At 39.1% G+C, this 22,203-nt stretch overlaps 1 protein-coding gene across 3 annotated transcripts in view; it reads left to right on the top strand.

The window, feature by feature from the left end:
* The window catches only part of LOC124857717 (NACHT, LRR and PYD domains-containing protein 12-like), a 74,785-nt gene that overhangs the window by 21,681 nt on the left and 30,901 nt on the right, over nucleotides 1-22,203 (top strand). For all 3 annotated transcript variants that reach the window (XR_007035662.1, XR_007035661.1, XM_047349087.1), the window contains exons 5-7: nucleotides 9,677-9,859; nucleotides 19,820-19,993; nucleotides 21,030-21,203. Coding sequence is in view for 1 of the 3 variants with exons in the window: in XM_047349087.1 (XP_047205043.1) it covers nucleotides 9,677-9,859; nucleotides 19,820-19,993; nucleotides 21,030-21,203 (531 nt within the window). In the remaining 2 variants the exon portion in view is untranslated. The remainder of the gene's footprint in view (nucleotides 1-9,676; nucleotides 9,860-19,819; nucleotides 19,994-21,029; nucleotides 21,204-22,203) is intronic.

The raw sequence follows: 22,203 nt of genomic DNA, 5'->3' as shown, positions 1-22,203 counted from the left end.
CTTCCGGACAGCTCTGCTGGAGCTTTTAGTATTTAGAGATTTTTATCATTTTAACAATATTTCACTTTTTATCAGTTTTCATCCAATCCAGCTTTACATTTAAACGACCAAATGGACCAAAGTTCTGTACAGGATACATAAAAACATTTAAAACATTATAAAAGCTATTATAAGAACACAAAACCTAAAATACAGAAACTAATATAATTAAAATACATTACCAGCCATGCAATAAAAGACTAATAAAATAAGCGGAAGCTCATATCTCACGTGGTGTCAAAGGTCAAGGCAAAGAAGTAAGTTTTAAGTAGAGATTTAAAGTCAGACACTGATGTAGCCCGTCTGATGTTCAATGGTAGCTCATTTCACATTTAAGGAGCTGCCACAGCAAAGGCACGGTCCACCCTAAGCTTTCATTTTGTGTTCGACACACTGAGGAGCAGCTGATCAGCTGACCTAATGGAGCAGGATGGTGTATAATGGTGCAGCAGCTCAGAAAGGTCGCGAGGGGCAGGGCATGGAGAGCTTCAAAAACAAAGAGAAGAACTTTCAAATGAATCCTAAAATGTCTGGGAAGCCAGTGAAGTGAAGCTATAATGGAGGAAATGTGCTCATATTTGCGTGTGCCAGATAAAAGACGTGCTGCAGCATTTTGCTCTCTATAGCTGGGCAAATAGGAGCCACAAACCCCCACATAAAGCACATCACAGTAATTCAGATTTTTAAAGTCAAGTTTTACTTTGGTCTTCAGCTGCTTTTTTACTAATTTTCTGTCTAGTCCCAGTATTATAGTTCTGATCTCATTCATATCTCTGGTAATGAATCTTAATTCATAAAAGACTTCATGCATTTGTAACTAAACTGACAGCGTATTGGACAGAGTGGGCTTTAAATATGAATAAAGCAGAAAATGGAGTCAGGAGGGAAAACATCCAACTAGAACCTGAAAGTGGACCTGAGAAGCATCAAGGATCCTTCAGTTGATCATTTATCTATTTATCAATGTACTGTGTCCCAGAATAATTTATAGGTCAGAGTTTGGTTACTGAACAAGCAAAACAATAAACCATGGAAGAAAACAGAAGCAATAAAGTGAATGAATTAATAAATAAATAAACTTGTCAAAAATCTGAAAAAAATACAAGATATAAACATTAAATATGAACAAAACAAGAGTTTTTATAAGAAGATCCTAATAAAGGCTGAACCTTGACTACATAAATTATGACAATAGGAGCAATTTAAAAACCTTTGCCTAAAACAACAGTTTAGTCTGGAATACTGACAGGGAGAGATTAATTAGTCATCAAATATATTTGAGGCTCATTTGTGTTCAAACTTTTGGTGACAACAAAAATAACTTTACTAAAATATTTGTGTTTTTAATCAAGTTCAATCAGTCATCCTTTATTCGTATAGCACTATTACATGCAATAAGTGACCAAAGTGCTTTACAGGTAAATAGGATAAAAGATTAAAGCCATAAGCAATAAAAAGCAATATCACAGGATAAGTAAAACAATAAAAGCACAACAATAAAATTTACCATAAAAACAAAAACACCTGCCTGATGCTCAAGCTCCCCATTATTAAAGGCCAATGAAAATATGTTAGGCCATGCCCATTTTTCACCGTCTCTAAAACTAGGTAAAACGCTTTAATGTTCACAAAACAATTCCCCAAATGAGTTTTGCACAAATACTTTTAGTTTTACAGCATCTTAAACACAGGCGATGACATTTAAAGTTCCTCAGACATTGCTAACTCTATAAACTAAACGGTACAAAAAGCACCTTTCTCTTTGCAGCACCCCCGCATGTCTCATATTATAACAAACTAGAGACCCTCACCTTTCTAACAAGGCATAACTCGGCTGTTTTCAGTTTTGGCACATTTGGCTAAATTGTGCCAAAATGCCAACTCCACCTGGCACATTGACCTCTATAACCTTTGTGGAACAAGTGATACAATGGCTTGATCAAATGTAAAATGGAAATGGGAGGCAGGGGGGAATTGTGCCTGTGTTACTTTGTAACTGTGCTAATGTTAGTAGGGACAACCTTTTATAGATTTTTATTTAAAAGTAACTTTCCAATGTGCTGGGCTTCAGGCGATTCCTCCTTTTGGAGAGGATTTCACCTGCTTTAGAAATAACCCTTTCACAGGGGATAGATGTAGCCAGAGAAGCAGCAAGTTTAAACAGGTTGGGATATTAACTTTCTTTCATTCCTAATACTCTAGGGCAGTGCTTCCCAGCCCTGCTCCTCAAGTACCCCTGATGGCTGCTGAGGAGGTTATGCATTATTTAAATCTGGTGTACTGGAACAGAGCCACATCTAAAACATGTAGGGCAGGGGGACTTGAGGTGCAGGGTTGGGAAACACTGCTGTAGGGGATTCTCCAGTCTTCCAACGGTTGGTTCATGCAGATAGGTTTAATATGGTCTAATATGGTGTGGCAACTTTAATGCTAATAGCACAATATGGGGAAAGTGTAATGATAAAAACCGCCAAAACAAGCCCAAAGTTGCTTCTAATAAGCAGACCTGGAAACACTGGTTATGATCTGAACTGAACCTAAAAGGGGAGTAAATTATTAGCAGAATTCTCAAGTTTAATGAAAGGTTCAGAAATTATGTCTGCTGGTGTTGAAGGAACTACAGAAATGTGCCCTTTAAAAATGTTAAAGTGTAAATCTGATCAGTGTAGTGCCCCATGGGGCCCACTGGTCTGTCAGAGTTTGGGGTCATAGTAAAATTCATTACAAGAACCACTGGATGGAGAACCAACGCCAGCAACAAAACTGAACTCCAGATTCATGGTCAGCCAGGAACATGATGATAGTTATACATTTGATCATCTCTAAATGTTCATAATTCTTGACAATATTTAATAAGCAGACTTAAAAATTCATATTTTTGGCATCCACATTATAAATCTATTTAAAAAAAAAAGGATCTTTTTATTATTTAAAGGCACTAAGATTTTAGTGATTTTTGTCTTATTTCGCTCACAAGCAACATGTCCATGGTGAATCCACTTCTAACAAAATTTTCATAATTACATAAATTATTTATTATATAAATGTGGCTATTAGCAGAATTTGTCATTAATATTAATGGTTGTATATGTGAATGTCTTTCAGTTGCTCCCTTATTCAGGAGTCGCCACAGCAAGTCATTGCAACTTGAACATATAGTTCATTAGTGCAAAATTAAGATATGTTTGGATCTTTGGAATAAAGAAAACACGCCACAGTCATAACTTGAAAGTGTGCTTGAGATCATTTAGATATTGTAGAAGTTATAATCGAAAAAACTTATCAGACATTTGAACTTTTCACACCAAATGTTTTGGATTTAAATAGGACTTGATATTTAAACAACTGTTATGTCTCAACATAGATCATTTTAATGATCATGATCCCATGATGTTTAAACCAACTCTTGTGTAAATTACTTTAGTCGATCATTTAAAAAAAATCAATCTCACTTACATAGAATAAATAGGAACAATCTGAGGTACAATAGTCAGGTGTACAACAGGAAATGTGTGGTAGTTGTAAGCTTACCTGTTCCCTTTTGGTGTTGTTATTATGATCCAGGGCGGCGAGCATTGAACCATAGATCATGACCAAAGTGCGTTCTCTTTGGAAGGTATTTCAGGTACATGGAACGGTACACCTAAAATAAAGATTTATAATTAAGTTATTCACATTCTACCATCAAAGTATAAAAATAAATATGCTTTTAAAAAAGTACCTCTAGAGCTGTTGTGTGGATGCACTTAGTCAGGTGATCCAGGTCATTCAACAGGCGCTTATCCTTGACAATCTTTACTGAGGCATTGTGGGCCTCATCAAGGTGTTCGTGAACACATGCATGATAGTGTCTGATCCCTGACCCGTCATGTCGGTCGGTACCATGATGTATAATAGACACCCACTTCTCTCTAAATGTCTGCGTCACCTTCACAGTTTTGTGTACTCCACCAAAAATGGTTCACAATGGATGGAATCCAGTCAGCAAGACTTTCATATTCCCTCCTCTTGGCTGCAGCTGCCAGCTTTTTGGACAGTCCTTTTGCCACATGCCTTGGATCAAATTGATGACATTTTGGAGGATTGCAGACTCTCATTTCTTTGACTACTTGGGGGTATCTGTTAGTAGAGACAGTGGAGACCCTCAGTCCATATTCTTCTATGCTTTTCAAAGCTTCTTTAAATCCTTTGGCCTCCATTGTATTAGAGCTTGAAACTTGTGTGCAGCTGATGACCTTAAAGTCTGCAACCTTTTGGCTCTGCACATCTAAAAACGTGTATTTGCAGTATTTGGCTGAGTGGCCTGGACAGTCACACCTGCCATCTCCGCAGAAATCAACTACATCTTTTTAGATTTGCAAGGCATTACTACGGCTCTCTGTTCTTTAAGACATGTTCTTTGAATTACAGGAAACACAAACCTCTTCCTCAGTTTAAAGTATGTATCTTCAGTTTTGAGACTGATGTTGGTACAGAAGCTTTCAAACTTTGCAAAGTGAATTCCACTGAAAAACCCTGATGTGAGGAGGTTTCCTGCTCCATTGGTCCCACTCACAAGAGGCTGAGTCTGCCTTCTGCCACTTCAGCCATTAACACATGGTAGCTCAGGTGAAAATTGTGACCCTTCATTTTGTAGTTCTTCCCTCCTCATTCGTACTGGAACAACATTTTAAGCACCGCTTCAGGATCTTTTTTAACTGGCTTTCAAAAACCAGAACTATTCTGTCTTTAGATTGAGCATCGGTTGCTGTTTGGGATTCCTGGGAGCTCTGAGAAGACTCACAAGAACTTACACTGAACTTTGGGTCAGACTGAGTATGCTCTGGTTTACTATCTCTTTCCTCACCTGATTCATCCTCTGATAGAAACAGATCCTGTGAATTATAGTCTTCTTCTTGTTTTTCTGTCTCTTATCTGGCATAAACATGATCCATCGTAAATGGATGAAGGAAATCTTCTGGCCTCTGTACCGATACATCTGATGTGCTGATGGATGTCTGAGTTTATGCATCAATTTTAGAAACTGGACACTTACAGATAATCTACCAGGAGTGTCGGAAGTTTCCTCAGATATGCTATATTATGTGAAAGCACTTAGGAAACAAAATCAAAGATAAACTTTTAGGATTGTTTAATAAAATATGGGAAGAAGGAAGGTTACCTAGTAATTGGAAGGAAGCAATTATTATTCCTATTATCAAATCAGGAAAGGACCCAACAAATCCTTCAAGTTATAGGCTCATTGCACTAACATCATGTTTAGGTAAGATTATGGAGAGAATGATAACTGAAAGGATCACATATTATGTAGAAAGTAGAGGATTACTGTCGGCATATCAAAGTGGGTTTAGAAAAGGAAGAGGTACAATGGACCCTATTGTATGTTTGGAATCAGATATTAGAAAAGCCCAAGTTAATAGGGAAGTGGTGGTAGCGATATTTGTTGATATTGAAAAAGCATATGTTATGGTATGGAAGGATGGATTACTCATAAAACTACATAAAATGGGAACAACAGGAAGAGCCTACAAGTGGATTAAAATTTTTTTTATTAGATCGAGTTATTCAGGTACAGATGGGCATAGCAAGATCAGATAAATATAAAGTAGAAAATGGAACTCCACAGGGCAGAATTATAAGTCCTTTATTATTTTCGATTATGGTTAATGATATGTTTTCCGGAGTTGATCAGGATATTATGCAGTCATTATTCGCTGATGATGGGGCTTTATGGAGAAGGGGAAAAAATGTAACATTAGTGTATGAAAAAATACAAAATGCTATTAAATCTGTTGAGAATTTGGCTAATACTTGGGGGGGGGGGGGGGGGGGTATAATTCTCACTAGATAAAATTAAAACAGTTGTATTTAGTAAAAAGAAGGTTGAACAAAGCGATTTAAAAATGTATGGAGGAAAAATAGAAAAAGTAAGTTTATATTCCTTGGAATATTATTTGACTCAAAACTTCTATGGGGTGACGATATAAGATATGAGGGAAAATGTAAGAAAATTGTGAATATAATGAGGTGCTTAACAGGATCAGATTGGGGGGCAGATAAAACGGTTCTAAAAACGATATATATCGCTCTGATAAGATCAATATTAGATTATGGATCTGTAGTATATAAACAGGCTCCAAAAACAATGATTCATAAATTAGAGATAATTCAGAATCAAGCGCTGAGATTATGCTGTGGGGCTATGAGAACTTCTCCAAATTAGGCTGTACAGGTGGAAATGGGAGAGCTCCCTTTGCATCTAAGATATAAACCAGTTATGATGAATTATTGGGCAAATTTGCAAGGACATAAGGCAGAAAGACATCCAACAGTTAAAACTTTACAGCCATGCTGGGAAAGTGGAATGGCAAAAGTAGCCTGTTTTGCTTGGACAGCAAACTAATGTGGTAAGAAAATGGGATTACAAGGGAAGAGATATAGCCCTGCTGTGCCCTATTAAGTTACACCTTATTGATTGTTTCCTAGCATTAATGATGATCTAGATATCCATAAAGGAATGCAGATTTATAAAGATAAGAGGAATCTGAGAAATGTAGTACATCATAGAATTGAGAACACAAACAGATTGTTTCTTGTAATATATACAGATGGTTCTAAGGATTCAGATTCAGGTAAAACAGGATTTGCATATATGCTCCTTTTCGTAATACCGGTGTGTGAGCAGCAGACATCACCTGATGAACAGACCAGCTGCTGGACCGGCGGTGTCGTCCGGCATAGCTGTGAAGCAGATCTACTTGGAGAACCTAGCTGTGTCCTGCTAGCCGGACGTGTCTACTGTGTTGCCAAGTCCGCTTATTATAAGCGACTTTGGACTTCTTTTTTTAAGTCGCTTGCAGATCTTGTGAGGTTGCGTTTTTTTGGGGGGTCTTGTTTTTGACTTTGAAGTTGCTTATTTGGGCTTGACTTTCTTTCCAAGTGAAACCCCCTGATTAACTCCCAGCTCCTCACAATAAAGCAAAACACCAGTGGAAGGTAGTTTGTCCTTTCCACGCCCCCGTTTCCTGGTTATCGCGCCGCCCGCCCGAGTTGAACACAGACCTCAAACACACACATGGCGGAGCTCAGAGTGACAGCGGGAGAATGAGTTGCAGTATGTGGGGAAAATAGCAATGATATATTGTAGTCCAGGTAAATGCAGTTTTACATCTTTTTTATCTGTTCCAGGCTTTATGCTAATTTTTACAAATGTGATTTCTGACCACGAATGAAGATGGTTTTACACTGAGCCTGTTTGAATTGGCTCATGTGTGTATTTTCTTTTAAACAGTTCAAAGAAAGGTTTTTATTGACTATGTTTACAGTCAGTTTGCTGTAATTTATGTAAAATGCACTTTTCTTTATATCAGAGTTTAAAAGTACAAGTTATTCAAAGAATGTAAGTTATTCAAAATGTTCATGGTTAAAGTGTTTAGCATAATTTTGTTGTTGCTGATGTATAATGCCATTATAATTGTATACATTTATACTGTTTATAATTGCCCTCTGTTTTACATAGTGTGGTGGCTGCCCGTTGGGCTTGTTTTCAGCGCTGGTTGCTTGTGTTATGACCCCGTCAAGCCAAAGGCCAATAAACAACAACTAGAATGAAGTTAATTAACAATATTTATTGTTACACAGATAAGAGTGTTCCTCGTTACTTTTACCCATTCGTTGTCAATCCAATAATGTTCAACCCGAATTTAAACACCACTTCAGGCGGACAAACCCGCATAAACCACTACAATGCTCACTGCAAACTTAAGATGCACTTGTTTCACTGCAAAACGATCACATGCAATCCAAACTCAAGATCACAACAAACAGGATCGGGTTTCAGATATTTAGGATTAACAGCGACATGGGATATAAGTATTCAGGAAGTGACCCCAGAACAAACGGAGAACAAAACAAACAAAATAAATGGAAGGTTGTTAGCCCGGCCTCACAAGCACTAAAAGGAGACAAACAATCCAAACTGGGCGGACTAACAAAAGAGAAAATCAAACTCTAAAAGGACAGCAGGAAGCAGTGATAAAACTGTAAAAACAAAAATACAAAAATTACTAAATGCTTATTAAAACACTTTAATAAAATCAATCTAAAAACATATTAGAACCACTGCATACCTGCTTCGCATAAAACAGCACTCTAAAGTCAACCTTGATGTAGTAGATCTGGTGCAGCCCTACCAAATAAAAACAAATAAAAAACAAAAACATACAATTCAATCTTATTAAAAGAGACAAATTATCTAGGCCTACCTGCGGCGTCGAACAATCACACACCCAGGTAACGCTACCACCAGAACGTCATCAATAATGCGGCCCTGTATGAAACACCATGTCAGCACAGACTTATTAAGAAGATCGATTTAAAACAATTTTCCTCCAAACCTACCACAGCCAGCAAACAGTGGTACGCGTGGGCCCAACACACACCTGGTCTCACACACAGGAAATTAACACTTGGCCACCACCCTTTCAGCTTCCCTTTTATGGAGGCTCAGCCTGTGGAGGGTGCGACACCTGGTGGTGCCACCTGTTACACTTGTTTCTCTCGCAAGATCTGGCAACACTGCTGCCGTTTTAATGACCGCTGGCTCAGATATGCTAGACACAAATCATGGTTGAATCGAGGATAAAGTCCTCCAGAAGCTTCCTGCAACATCTGCAAGAAGGACCTGCAGCTTTCAGCGATGGGAGAGTTGGCGCTCTCGGGCGGTTAACTATAGTAGTGGGAGGGAAACTTAAATTTAAGCTAGTTTGCAGGTAAATTATAAATACATTGATTGAAGGATGGGTCGAGCTGGGGTTTTATGTCATCTACTGTACTTTAAAATGTGCAACAATAAAATATGTGTATTGAAAATGCTTGTAAAGGTGGTTAGCTAATGGTTTAATTACACAAAAGGTAGCTGTGGCTCTTCAATGTTCCTCATGCCTGCTGTGCCTCTGATGACTGTTGGGCTCCTTCTGCCTATATGTTCATATTAATACTATAACTCTGCGAGTTTGAATCAGTTGCACAGTATTTTAGATTGTTGATAGGCTCCCTTCATATAGCTGTGTGCCGTGGTTATAAAGCTCAATGAAGAAAAGCTGCACACAGACACAGACTGCTCCAAAGTTTGGAGCTGGAAAATTTTTAATATTTACCTTGAAAATGTTTTACCTTGAATTTTACTGTGGGAAAAGTGTACGAACCCTGTCAGCAAGAAGAAACAGGGAGGTCTGCTAACAGGCAGCCAAGATGGTTGCTGCTAAAACCTTCAGCGTTGATCTGTGAACATGAAGCCTGAGCCTCAGCTTCTCTGTTTGTCTCCATTACTGAGGTTAAATGGAGCTTTGAACAAAACCAAGTCTGCAGTAGAACCATGACCCAAACGATGACCCCAACCAGAATCAGGATCAAACCAGACCATGAACTGAACCATGACCCAAACCATGACCCCAACCAGAACCAGAATTAAACCAGTCCATGAACTGAAGAGTTTCTGTGTGTCAAACAGGATAATGATGTGAAGAGCAGATGTTCATCAGATGATGGCATCACTGTTTAGTCATCATGTTTTAGTCTGTGTTTATCACAGATTGTCTGATTTAATTAGAACTGACTATTTTTTCTCTAATCACAGACTTGTTGGCTGTACACTCTTAGAGACTGATTGTGAAGTTGTGGCCTCAGCTCTGGAGTCCAACCCCCACCTGACTGAACTGGACATCAGTGAGATCTATGGTGGGGAAACCTTTGGAGATTCTGGACTGAAGCATCTGTTGGTGATACTGGAGAGTTCATTCTGTAAAGTGAAGATCCTGAGGTTAGTTTTCTCTATTTATCTTAGTACAATTATTCACTAATACTTATGTTGATCAATAATCATATTAATATATATTTGATTTAAAAACAAGCTGCTGTCTAAATGTCAGAATACATTTTCTAAAGGTTTTTATTTTGTGAATGAATTATTTTCTTATTTCAGACTTTCAGAATATTGAACTTTGTTTTAAAGTATTTCACACATTAAAATGTTTATTTCATGTTTCTTATTCACATCTTTGCATCAAGAATGAAGTTTTGTTCCTCTAGAGTCCAGAGTCGTGCCAGAACCACATACAGAACCACAAACATGTTAATAATAATAATAATGATAAAATAGCATCATCTAAAAAATTACTGATTAAGAACAACAAACACATAAAGTCTAAAATACATAAAAACTGACAGTACCACCAGGTTCTACCACTTCAGCTTTGTTAGCTTCAGTGCTAGCAGGTCCAGTATATTTCTATTTCCAGAGGTTTGAGGCCGTTGTAGTGGACAAACATACATTCTTGTCACTAGACAAGATCAGATGACCTTCATGTTTATTAGAAAGCAAGAAAAAGTAAAGAAAGGCGCTGCATATATTATAAATATGTGAAGGACAGGAGCTCAGAGAAAAACGTGTTGGTTGCTCTCTAGCGCCCCCTAGTTAATTAGCTCTTGGGTTAACTTTGGTTGGCCGAACGCTCCTGGGAGGTTTCACCACTGTTCTATGTTTCCACCACTTGAGGATAATGGTTCCTACTGTGGTTCTCTGGAGTCCCAAAGCCTTGGAAATGGCTTTATAACCTTTTCCAGACTGATAGATCTCACTGACTCTGTTTGTCATCTGTTCCTGATTTTCCTTGAATCGCAGCCTGATGTCTGGCTCTTCAGGATCTTCTGGTCTACTCAACTTTGTCAGGCAGGTCTTCAAGAGAGAAACTGAACTCAGCTTTTTGAAGATGTGGTGCACCACAGTTAATTTATCTCTTAACGGGGGGCGGGGTGAAAACTTTGCACACTGCTGTACATCTTAATAATGATCCATGTAAGTAAAATGACAAACAAACCAGATAATATATTGATAAACAAGAAAAAATTAAAAACAAGAAGAAAAAAAAAACAGTTAAAGGCAACGAGGAACTGTGGAAACAAAATTAAGTAAATCTGTAAAACAAAACACAGCAGATAAGAGAAGTTACATAAAGTAAAATTTATTCAAATTCTGATGTTACAGGAACCTAAAACAATACAGAAACATACAACATAAATAGTAAACAATAAAATCTAAAATGGAAAATGAAAACATGACTTAACATAACTTAAACAGCAACTAAAGAATAACACCCACATAGACTATATAAAAGTTGCTAATGTTTTATGAATTAAAATAGAATTAAAATAATTACCTAAGAGAGACAATAAATAGCTTCATATATATTTATTCATATTTATTTTAAACCTCTCAGCTGCCCTCAGGTCTTCAGGAAGGCTGCTCCACAGCTGAGGGCGGTAATCAGAGAAAGTCTCCTCATCATAGGTTTCAGTTCTCATCATTAGCTGCCAAACACACAGAGACCCACTGAAACTATTGATCCAGTATGATGGAGCACATATGACATCACAGCTTAGGTCAGAGTTCAGGGGGCAGCGATTAGAACAGCAGCCTGTTCACACTGTTTGTTCCAGAAAGCTCTACTTTTTAGGTTGAAATAAATCCTGAACAATATGAAAGGGAAAAAAGCAGCAACACAGAGATCAGAATATAAACCCTTTAATACGACTGAGCAAATTATTAGGACCAAATGACTCACCTTTGAAGAAGGCAGTGATAATAAAGTTTATCATCCTTGTCTCAGGTGATCAGCAGCAGTTCTGATGGTGATGAGCTGAAATCTCTTTTCCAGGATGAATGCTGGGTTGGATGCTGGGCTTAAATATGACCACTGTATCAGTCTAGCATTAGGTAGCGTTAGCTTACCCTCAAACGTCCTCTGGCTCATATCTTTTGGTTTTACCACTCCATGGCTTCCACCAAAAGACCTTCCACCAATCCAGAGAATTGAGTTATTGTCGGCACCTGGAGACAAGAGGTAGTTGCCAAGCTCCCTCTCAGTTGTCCGCTGTGCACTCAAGCCTTCTGTGTTGGACATGGTGGGCCTGTTTGAAAAAAAACTAGCCAGAGACCTCTTTGTTTCCTTGGCTGGTGGCCCTGCTGCAGAAGCATCTCCAATGGCTTCTTCTCTGGACTCCTCGTCTCTTACCATAACAGCTCTCTCTCCCTTCAGCATCTCCAACACGGCCCTCTCTTTGATGTACTCTCGCTCCTCCTGGATGTACTGAAGCCTGAAGCTTGGTTCAGCGAGGCATGCCATGTCAAGTAGAAAAGTAGTACTTTTCATTGAGGTATCCCATCACTGTTGTTATTTATGGTCCTTGTGAGCTCTGTGTCATCCTCTGCTTCCTTCAAGATGGAGTTGTTGAAGAGATACATCACTGGTTTTAAGAATGACACACTGACCTAGGACTCACTGGACATGGCATCATTGGAGGAGTGGACTTAGAGCTCCATCTATAGACTCTAAAATGTCCACATCTTGACACAAAGGAACCAGTGACCTGGTCTTCTTGTCCTTTTAGGAGACCTCTGTGTTGGCCCTTTTCTGCTCCAGGACCCGCTTCACCATTTGTTGACGGGAGCCACATCTTGTTGGTGTTTTACTGATGATCTTGTGCTTTGGCAAGTGAAACTCCTCCTGAGCAGCTGCAAGGTCCTGTTTCTTTTTCCAAGAGTAGAAGGCAGCCACCACCTTTTTACAGACCCTAACTGCTCTGTCCACTTGCTTGTCTTGGTAACTTTCTCTGTAGACACAGAGAGAAAAATTGTATACAGTTCTAATTTCTTTACATTTTAACAAAAAAGGTTAATTTATATTATTCTTATAGAAAAATCACAATTCTCATGCTTAAGTATACTTAAGTATATTTGATTGATTGCATCTGATTTTGTAAATTAAACATCTGTTCCCATGCCAAACACCTTTAAGTTTAAATGAGAGAATGGCTGTATGTATAATCCATACAAATATGGATTATACATACAATGACTTAAGTTGAATGAAATCACCTAAACTGTGGGTCAACTAAGTATGAAGTTATGGTACAATATCTCGTAAAAGTGAGTACACCCCTCACATTTTTGTAAATATTTGATTATATCTTTTCATGTGACAGCACTGAAGAAATGACACTTTGCTACAATGTAAAGTAGTGAGTGAACAGCTTCAAATGCACAGTGTAATACATGCTTCATTACATACTTATTAAATGGCATTCAACAACTATATACCAAGCATAAATTGCACATAATAAAACTGCATAAATATAATAGTAATAGGAATAAATATAACGAATAGTCGCTTTGAAATTATTTTAGTAATAAATCCTCATACCATAAACAAAATAACATAACACTCAAATGTATTTTAACTTTATATAACTCACCAATAGAGTTTAGTTGGTCCCGAAGCATTGTAGTCTTGTCCATTTGTTCACCTCAGCGGCTTTGATGATGTTGGTCCCGCTATCTGTGGTGATGCTGACTTGGCGGTCGTCGCCAAGTCTCCAGGAGACCAGAAACATATTTCCGACTGGGGAGCTCGTATCTGTGGTCAATGACTGACATCATTTTCCTGAACCCCATGTTTTCCACCATAGTAAACGGCATCATGTCTTTAGCCAAGAAATTTGTAGCGGCCTTAGTAACGTCTTCATGGCATTGGAGTGCTTGTCCTAAGGCATGAATACAGGCATCCGTGTTTGCTGCATGAGACATAAAGACATAGGAGCCTTAAAGACATAAAAACGTGGATGAATTTAAATTTTTTGCTTCTAAATTCAAACAAGACAGAAGTTGTCGTCTGTGGACCGGAGTCTGCTTAGTCAATCACTTAACCTGGATGGCATTAAATTGACTTCTGGTAATAAAGTAAAAAACCTCGGTGTTACTTTTGACCAGGACATGTCATTTAAATCCCATATTAAACAGGTTTCTAGGATTTCCTTCTTTCACCTCCAGAACATTGCCAAAATTAGAAATATCCTATCCAGGAGTGACGCTGAAAAACTAGTCCATGCATTTGTTACTTCAAGGCTGGACTATTGTAATTCTTTACTATCAGGATGTCCACAAAATGCAGTTAAAAGCATTCAGCTGATTCAAAGTGCTGTAGCAAGAGTTCTGATGAAAATTAAAAAGAGAGATCATATTTCCCCTACTTTAGCTCCCTGTTAAATCCAGAATAGAATTTAAAATTCTCCTCCTCACATATAAAGCCCTTAATGATCTAGCTCCATCATACATCAGAGATCTGATTGGTCAATATGTTCCTAACAGGGCACTTCGTTCTCTGACTGCAGGTTTACTGGGGGTTCCTAGAGTCTCTAGAAGTTGAATGGGAGGCAGATCCTTTATTTATCTGACTACTCTCCTGTGGAACCAGCTCTCAGTTTTAGTCCGTGAGGCAGACACCCTGTCTACTTTTAAAGCTATGCTTAAAACTGTCCTTTTTGATAAAGCTTATAGTTAGAGTGGCTTAGGTTATCCTGAGCTATCTTCCTTATTTTTTATCTCCGTCTTCTTCCCTCCCTTTTAGATGGAGTAAGGGGGAGTCAGGTTTAGCCTAAACCGGCTCAGTTATGGTTGAGGTAAAAACACACCCTCCATTTCTGCTACCTGTATGACCCCTTCTCTTTTCCAATGGTTATAATCAGTCTGACAGAGAGAGGTATCCCAATCGTTGTGGTTTTTAGTATAACAATGACCATCAGTGGGCTCTAGATGGACAAATTGTCTACTTCTAAGGCTAGGCGTAAAACCTTCCTTTTTGATAAAGCTTATAGTTAGAGTGGCTTAGGTTATCCTGAGCTATCTCTGTAGTTATGCTGCTATAGGCTTAGGCTGCTGGAGGACATAATGACCACTTTCACCCTCTTCGCTACATTCTCACACTACTCTCCAAATTGGCATTATTTGCTGTTATTTCAGCTTTTAACCTTGTTCTCTCTTTTCTCTTCCTAGAAGCTACACCTGACCTGGCTCTGTGTCTACCTGTGACACCTTTCTGGAGAGGGGCATCATCCAAGCTTCTGCTGGCAACAACTTAATGCTCACCCTCTACTGATGATCCGCATAGCCCTGTCTTTCAGTGTTTAACCCTTTCTCTCTCCTAGACATGGCGATTGACTGAGCTTAACTGTAACTAACTGTATGTGCTCTCTTTCAGACTCTAACCTTGAAAACTGGCTCAGAGTTTATCTGTTCTTTCTTTCAAGGTGAAACGACTAAAGGAGCTACATCCACTAACATTTACTTTTCCTTCCCATAGAAAGTACTCCTGGATCAGTGCTTCTTTGTTCTCTTTGTGTCTCTGCTCTGTTCTCTCAAACCCCCAGTCGGTTGTGGCAGATGGCCGCTCACACTGAGCCTGGTTCTGCTGGAGGTTTCTTCCTGTTAAAAGGGAGTTTTTCCTCTCCACTGTCGCTACATGCATGCTCAGTATGAGGGATTGCTGCAAAGTCAACGCCAGTGACTGTCCACTGTCTCTACATGCTCATCCGGGAGGAGTAAATGCTGCAAGTCACTGACTTAAATCTGCTGGGTTTCCTTAGACAGAAAAACTTTTTATCCAATTTGAATAAATAACTAACTCTGACTGCACTGTTCAATGGTTAGGATTAATTGGAATGTATGTACCTGACTGTTTTGAAGTGCCTTGAGACAACATCAGAATCAGAATCAGAAAAGCTTTATTGCCAAGTACGTTTTTGGACATACAAGGAATTTGTTTTGGCATGTGTTGTGAATTGGTGCTATATAAATAAAACTGAATTGAATTGAATTTAGATGGTACTAAACTATAATGGAAACCAACCAAACTGTGTTGAGCAGAACCTACCCGAGACCAGAAGGTCCTAATGGAAAAGGGGCATATGTGTTCATTCATCCCTCGGACAGAATTTAGTTTGGACATTTTACCGACCTTACTGGGACTAACTGATAAAATGTCCTGAAAGGAAGGATCTCACTGAAGCTCCAACATTGAGCAGATATCTGTCTGATTAGATGTTCATGTTGGTCTGAACTGTGGAACCTTCTAGTACTGCTTCCATGGGTTTAATGTACAGGTCCTTCTCAAAATATTAGCATATTGTGATAAAGTTCATTATTTTCCATAATGTCATGATGAAAATTTTACATTCATATATTTTAAATTCATTGCACACTAACTGAAATATTTCAGGTCTTTTATTGTCTTAATACGGATGATTTTGGCATACAGCTCATGAAAACCCAAAATTCCTATCTCACAAAATTAGCATATTTCATCCGACCAATAAAAGAAAAGTGTTTTTAATAATAAAAACGTCAACCTTCAAATAATCATGTACAGTTATGCACTCAATACTTGGTCGGGAATCCTTTTGCAGAAATGACTGCTTCAATGCGGCGTGGCATGGAGGCAATCAGCCTGTGGCACTGCTGAGGTCTTATGGAGGCCCAGGATGCTTCGATAGCGGCCTTTAGCTCATCCAGATTGTTGGGTCTTGAGTCTCTCAACGTTCTCTTCACAATATCCCACAGATTCTCTATGGGGTTCAGGTCAGGAGAGTTGGCAGGCCAATTGAGCACAGTGATACCGTGGTCAGTAAACCATTTACCAGTGGTTTTGGCACTGTGAGCAGGTGCCTGGTCATGCTGAAAAATGAAATCTCCATCTCCATAAAGCTTTTCAGCAGATGGAAGCATGAAGTGCTCCAAAATCTCCTGATAGCTAGCTGCATTGACCCTGCCCTTGATAAAACACAGTGGACCAACACCAGCAGCTGACACGGCACCCCAGACCATCACTGACTGTGGGTACTTGACACTGGACTTCTGGCATTTTGGCATTTCCTTCTCCCCAGTCTTCCTCTAGACACTGGCACCTTGATTTCCGAATGACATGCAGAATTTGCTTTCATCCGAAAAAAGTACTTTGGACCACTGAGCAACAGTCCAGTGCTGCTTCTCTGTAGCCCAAGTCAGGCGCTTCTGCCGCTGTTCCTGGTTCAAAAGTGCCTTGACCTGGGGAATGCGGCACCTGTAGCCCATTTCCTGCACACGCCTGTGCATGGTGGCTCTGGATGTTTCTACTCCAGACTCAGTCCACTGCTTCCGCAGGTCCCCCAAGGTCTGGAATCGGCCCTTCTCCACAATCTTCCTCAGGGTCCGGTCACCTCTTCTCGTTGTGCAGCGTTTTCTGCCACACTTTTTCCTTCCCACAGACTTCCCACTGAGGTGCCTTGATACAGCACTCTGGGAACAGCCTATTTGTTCAGAAATTTCTTTCTGTGTCTTACCCTCTTGCTTGAGGGTGTCAATAGTGGCCTTCTGGACAGCAGTCAGGTTGGCAGTCTTACCCATGATTGGGGTTTTGAGTGATGAACCAAGCTGGGAGTTTTAAAGGCCTCAGGAATCTTTTGCAGATGTTTAGAGTTGACTCGTTGATTCAGATGATTAGGTTCATAGCTCGTTTAGAGACCCTTTTAATGATATGCTAATTTTGTGAGATAGGAATTTTGGGTTTTCATGAGCTGTATGCCAAAATCATCCGTATTAAGACAATAAAAGACCTGAAATATTTCAGTTAGTGTGCAATGAATCTAAAATATATGAATGTTAAATTTTCATCATGACATTATGGAAAATAATGAACTTTATCACAATATGCTAATATTTTGAGAAGGACCTGTATTGCTGTTCATCTAGTCTTAACATCTACCTGAGAAACAGGTTTGTAGGCATGGCTCTTCAGTAGATCTGCTCAATATACTGAATCTCAATCATCACAGTATTAGAGTGACATAATCATGAAGGACTGTTTGGTCTGATATCATGTTCCCAATGCCATGCATTCACTCTGCAGCAGTGATGGGGACATCAGGATGGTGGAAAAGAAAGAAAAGTTTCAGTAAAACATATTTTACTCACATCTGATATCATCACAATATTCAATAATATTAATATTCTATGTTGGATGATTGAAAAAAGAAATCTGATGTTTGTTGTGAATTTGTTCTTGTTTCTTTGGTGATAACATTGTATCAGATTGGTTCTGGTTGTGATGCAGCATCCTGTCTAACAATAGAACAGGTAGAACCGGTTCTGTTTCCAGTCATGTATTCGTGTGTTGAGAAATGAGTGAAGTGTAATTATTGCAGCTGTTGATCCTTCAGATAAATCCCTCAGTTCCTCTCAGTAGGTTTCTGTCTCTGTGAAAATATGCTGCTGACATTAAATCACAGCAGCATTCATTAACAGCTCTAATGTCACAGTTTGGTTTTTAAAGTCCATTTTAATTCCAGCACAGAACCATTGAAGGCCCGACTGAAATATTCTAACAACACGTCATAATAACATGTTCTGGTTCTGCTTGTTTTAAGTTTTTTAATCAGATTTACTGGATCAGGTGTTAGACATCAGTTCATCATGTTTCTGAGACTTTAACAACAACCAACCGCTTCGATGTCTTCCAGTCAGGCTTCCTGCTCACCACAGTACAGAGACTGCTCTTGTCAAGGTGTTCAATTACATCCGTGTAAATGCAGACTGTGGAAGAACCACAGTGCTGGTATTATTGGACCTTAGTGCAGTATTCGACACTGTTGATCACTCCATTTTATTAGAGCGCCTGGAAAACTGGGTTGGCCTTCCTGGTACAGCACTCAACTGGTTTAAATCTTACTTGAAGGACGGGGACTTTTTTATGTCAGTAGGTAACTTTACATCAGAGAGCACAAAAATCACATGTGGCGTTCCCCTAGGGTCCATCTTAGGGCCCCTCCTATTCAATATCTACATGCTCCCCCTAACTCAGATTTTAATAAACAATGTAAGTTATAACTATGCGACTAACACACAGCTATACATTACGATGTCACCAGGTGCCTATGAACCCATTCAAGCGCTGGGTAAATGCTTTGAAGAATTCAATGCATGGATGGGCCAAAATTTTCTTCTGCTGAATCAAAACAAAACTGAAGTAATAATCTTTGGACCAAAGGAAGAGCGTTTAAAAGTTAGCACACAGCTTCAGTTAATACAGCTAGAAACCACCAGTCAGGCTCGAAACCTGGGTGTAGTGATGGACTCAGACCTGAACATTCAGAGGCACATAAAGGTAGTAACAAGGTCGGCCTTCTATCATCTAAAAACATCTCCAGGATTAAAGGACTAATTTCTCAGCAGGACCTTGAAAAACTAATTCATGCGTTCATATTTAGTAGAATTGATTACTGCAACGGTGTCTTCACAGGTCTGCCTAAAAAGTCGATCAGACAGCTGCAGTTGATCCAGAACGCTGCTGCCCGCATCCTCACTAGAACTAAGAAAGTGGAGCACATCACCCCGATTCTAAAGTCCCTACACTGGCACCCTGTAGCTCAGAGAATGGACTTTAAAATACTTCTGTTAGTCTATAAATCACTGAATGGCTTAGCACCAAAATACATTACAGACTTGTCAGTGTATCAACCACCCAGACCTATCAGGTCATCTCACTCAAATCTACTCTGCATACACAGAACCAGAACCAAACTTTGACTGTGCCATCTAAACATTATTAGTTACATTTTCAGTCCAGTTTTCCTTTCATTTTCTTATCCATCATTCTATTCTCTTTATTTATTTATTTATTTTAATTACCTCTGTTGTTTGATTTTATCATTTGATTTTTTTTTCTGTCTGTATCTGTGTTTATTTTCTTTGTGATTGTATTGTAATTGTATGTACAGCGCTTTGAGTGTCTCGTTGCTGAAAAGCGCTATATAAATAAACTTACCTTACCTTACCTTTTTATTTTATTTTTTATGTTTCAGTTTTAACCTGCATCTTGTTGGCTTCAACTTACAACATGTTTTACTCTTTATTCAGATTGATTTGCTGCAGTTTGTCAGAGATCAGCTGTGCTTCTCTGGCCTCAGCTCTGATGTCCAACCCGTCCCATCTGACATACCTGAACCTGACCTACAACGACCTGAAAGATGCTGGAGTGAAGGAGCTCTGTAGTTTTCTACAGACTTCTCTCTGCAAACTACAGATATTGATGTAAGACACCATGTTTTAGTTTACTTCTGAAATTTATGATGTGAAAGTTGTGTTGACACTAAACTGCAGACATATGGCTGATATTATACTGATCCACACTGAGGATCTTCAAGGTAAAGTCTGGTTTCTTCTCCACTGGTTTGGTCTAGTTAAGGTTTCTTTCTTTTTCAAACTTCCTCCCATCATTTATTAAATAATGAGCAGAAAACATGAAACAATGAGTTGAATTTCAGTGTGGGTCTGCAGCTATTATGCAGAACTTCCCAGAATCCAGTGGATTTAGAGCTAATAATGCAGGAAATTCCCACTCCCATTCCCAGCAGCATTATTTAATAATGTTCGTATCTTCTATTCTAGTACATATTTTCCTGAGTTTGTCCCTGGACTTGGAGCCAGTGTTTAATTGTGTCCCTCTGTGTAACTGAGTTGGACCCCCTGATCTAAGGTCAGAACAGGACAACCTTCGGACCCCCAGTGTGTATAAATCCCCCTCATGTGAAGCAGGTCAGAGGGGATTCAACCCAATTTAGAAAAGTGAATTTCAGCTCCTGGAATCTGTCTGACAGTAACAAATATATAATCACTGATTGATGCTTCAACACTTTTAGAAGCTCTGGAATGATTTCACTGACTAAAATACTCAAACCAACATGTCTCAGTACCAGGTTCTGGTTCTGTATGTTTCAGCTCTTCAGGCCAGTTTTCTATGAAATATTCTCCATGACATCATGTTTTTATGGCTGTGGAATAATTCAAATTTATCTGCATTAATCTACATTTGTTCATATTTCCTCCAAAATTCCCCCTGACTTGTTTGTTTTCTGTGAAACTTGAATAACTTGGCTGCAGAACCTAAGTTTGTATTGATGGAGCTGCTGGTGGAGCTGACAGAGTTTAAGAGCTGAAGTCAGCAGGTCTTTATTGAAGCAGCAGCATGTTGTCATTAATATTAATGACAGCTCTTTAACTGGTTCTGTTGGACTGTTTTAACCTGCATCCTGTTGGCTTCAGCTCACATGTTTTATTCTTTTTTCAGATTGGAGCGCTGCAGGTTGTCAGAGATCAGCTGTGCTTCTCTGGTCTCAGCTCTGAAGTCCAACCCGTCCCATCTGACAGAACTGAACCTGAGCTACAATGACCTGAAAGATGCTGGAGTGAAGGAGCTCTGTAGTTTTCTACAGACTCCTCTCTGCAAACTACAGATATTGAAGTAACACACCATGTTTCAGTTTACTTCTGATATTTCTGATGTGAAAGTTGTGTTGACACTAAACTGCAAACATATGGCTGATGTTATACTGATCCACACTTAGGATCTTCATGGTAAAGTCTGTTTTTTTCTTCACTGGTTTGGTCTAGTTAAAGTTTCTTTCTTTTTCAAACTTCCTCCCATGATTTATTAAATAATGAGCAGAAAACATGAAACAATGAGTTGAATTTCAGTGTGGGGTTGCAGCTATTATCCAGAACTTCCCAGAATCCAGTGGATTTAGAGCTGATAATGCAGGAAATTCCCACTCCCATTCCCAGCAGAATTATTTAATAATGTTGAGCCCACATAGGCAGCGGTGAGGAACGCAGGAAGAATCCCAGAAACTCTCTAAGACTTCAGTCCTGGAGAGGACACTTAGTGCTCCCGTTCTCCTCCTCTGTACGAGGCTAAGAGCTCCCGGTGCTGCTGTTGCATCTCTCAGTAACATCTACAGAGAGGGTGGATGATCTGGACTGGAAGGTGGAGGCATTGTTAGGCTTTAGTGTCCCTGCCCATCAGCTCCAATGTTAGTAGCTGTATGTTTGGGTTTTCATCCAGAGAATGTTTCCCTTGTTTTAATGGCCTGTGGTCAAATGGTTTTATTAGAAATAAGAAGAAAAACTGCTGATAAAGAGGAAGATAGAAGACATGAAAAATACTGATGGTTCATTTATTTTAATGTTTTTCATCTCTTTAAACCTTCATCAGATCAGTTTTTCTACATTTTCTCCAGGATGACTTTAAAAAGTTCAGTTCATATTTGTGTGAATAATTTGATAGAATTCAGCTGAAAAACAAATGTCATATCTTCTATTCTAGTAAATATTTTCCTGAGTTTGTCCCTGGACTTGGAGCCAGTGTTTCATTGTGTCCCTCTGTGTAACTGAGTTGGACCACCTGCTCTAAGGTCAGAACAGGACAGCATTCAAACCCCCAATGTGTATAAATCCCCTTCATG

Source organism: Girardinichthys multiradiatus, chromosome 21 (assembly GCF_021462225.1).
Source record: "Girardinichthys multiradiatus isolate DD_20200921_A chromosome 21, DD_fGirMul_XY1, whole genome shotgun sequence".
NCBI lineage: Eukaryota > Metazoa > Chordata > Actinopteri > Cyprinodontiformes > Goodeidae > Girardinichthys > Girardinichthys multiradiatus.
Note: the sequence above shows the minus strand (reverse complement) of the source record. Positions and strands in the feature narration are given on the sequence as shown.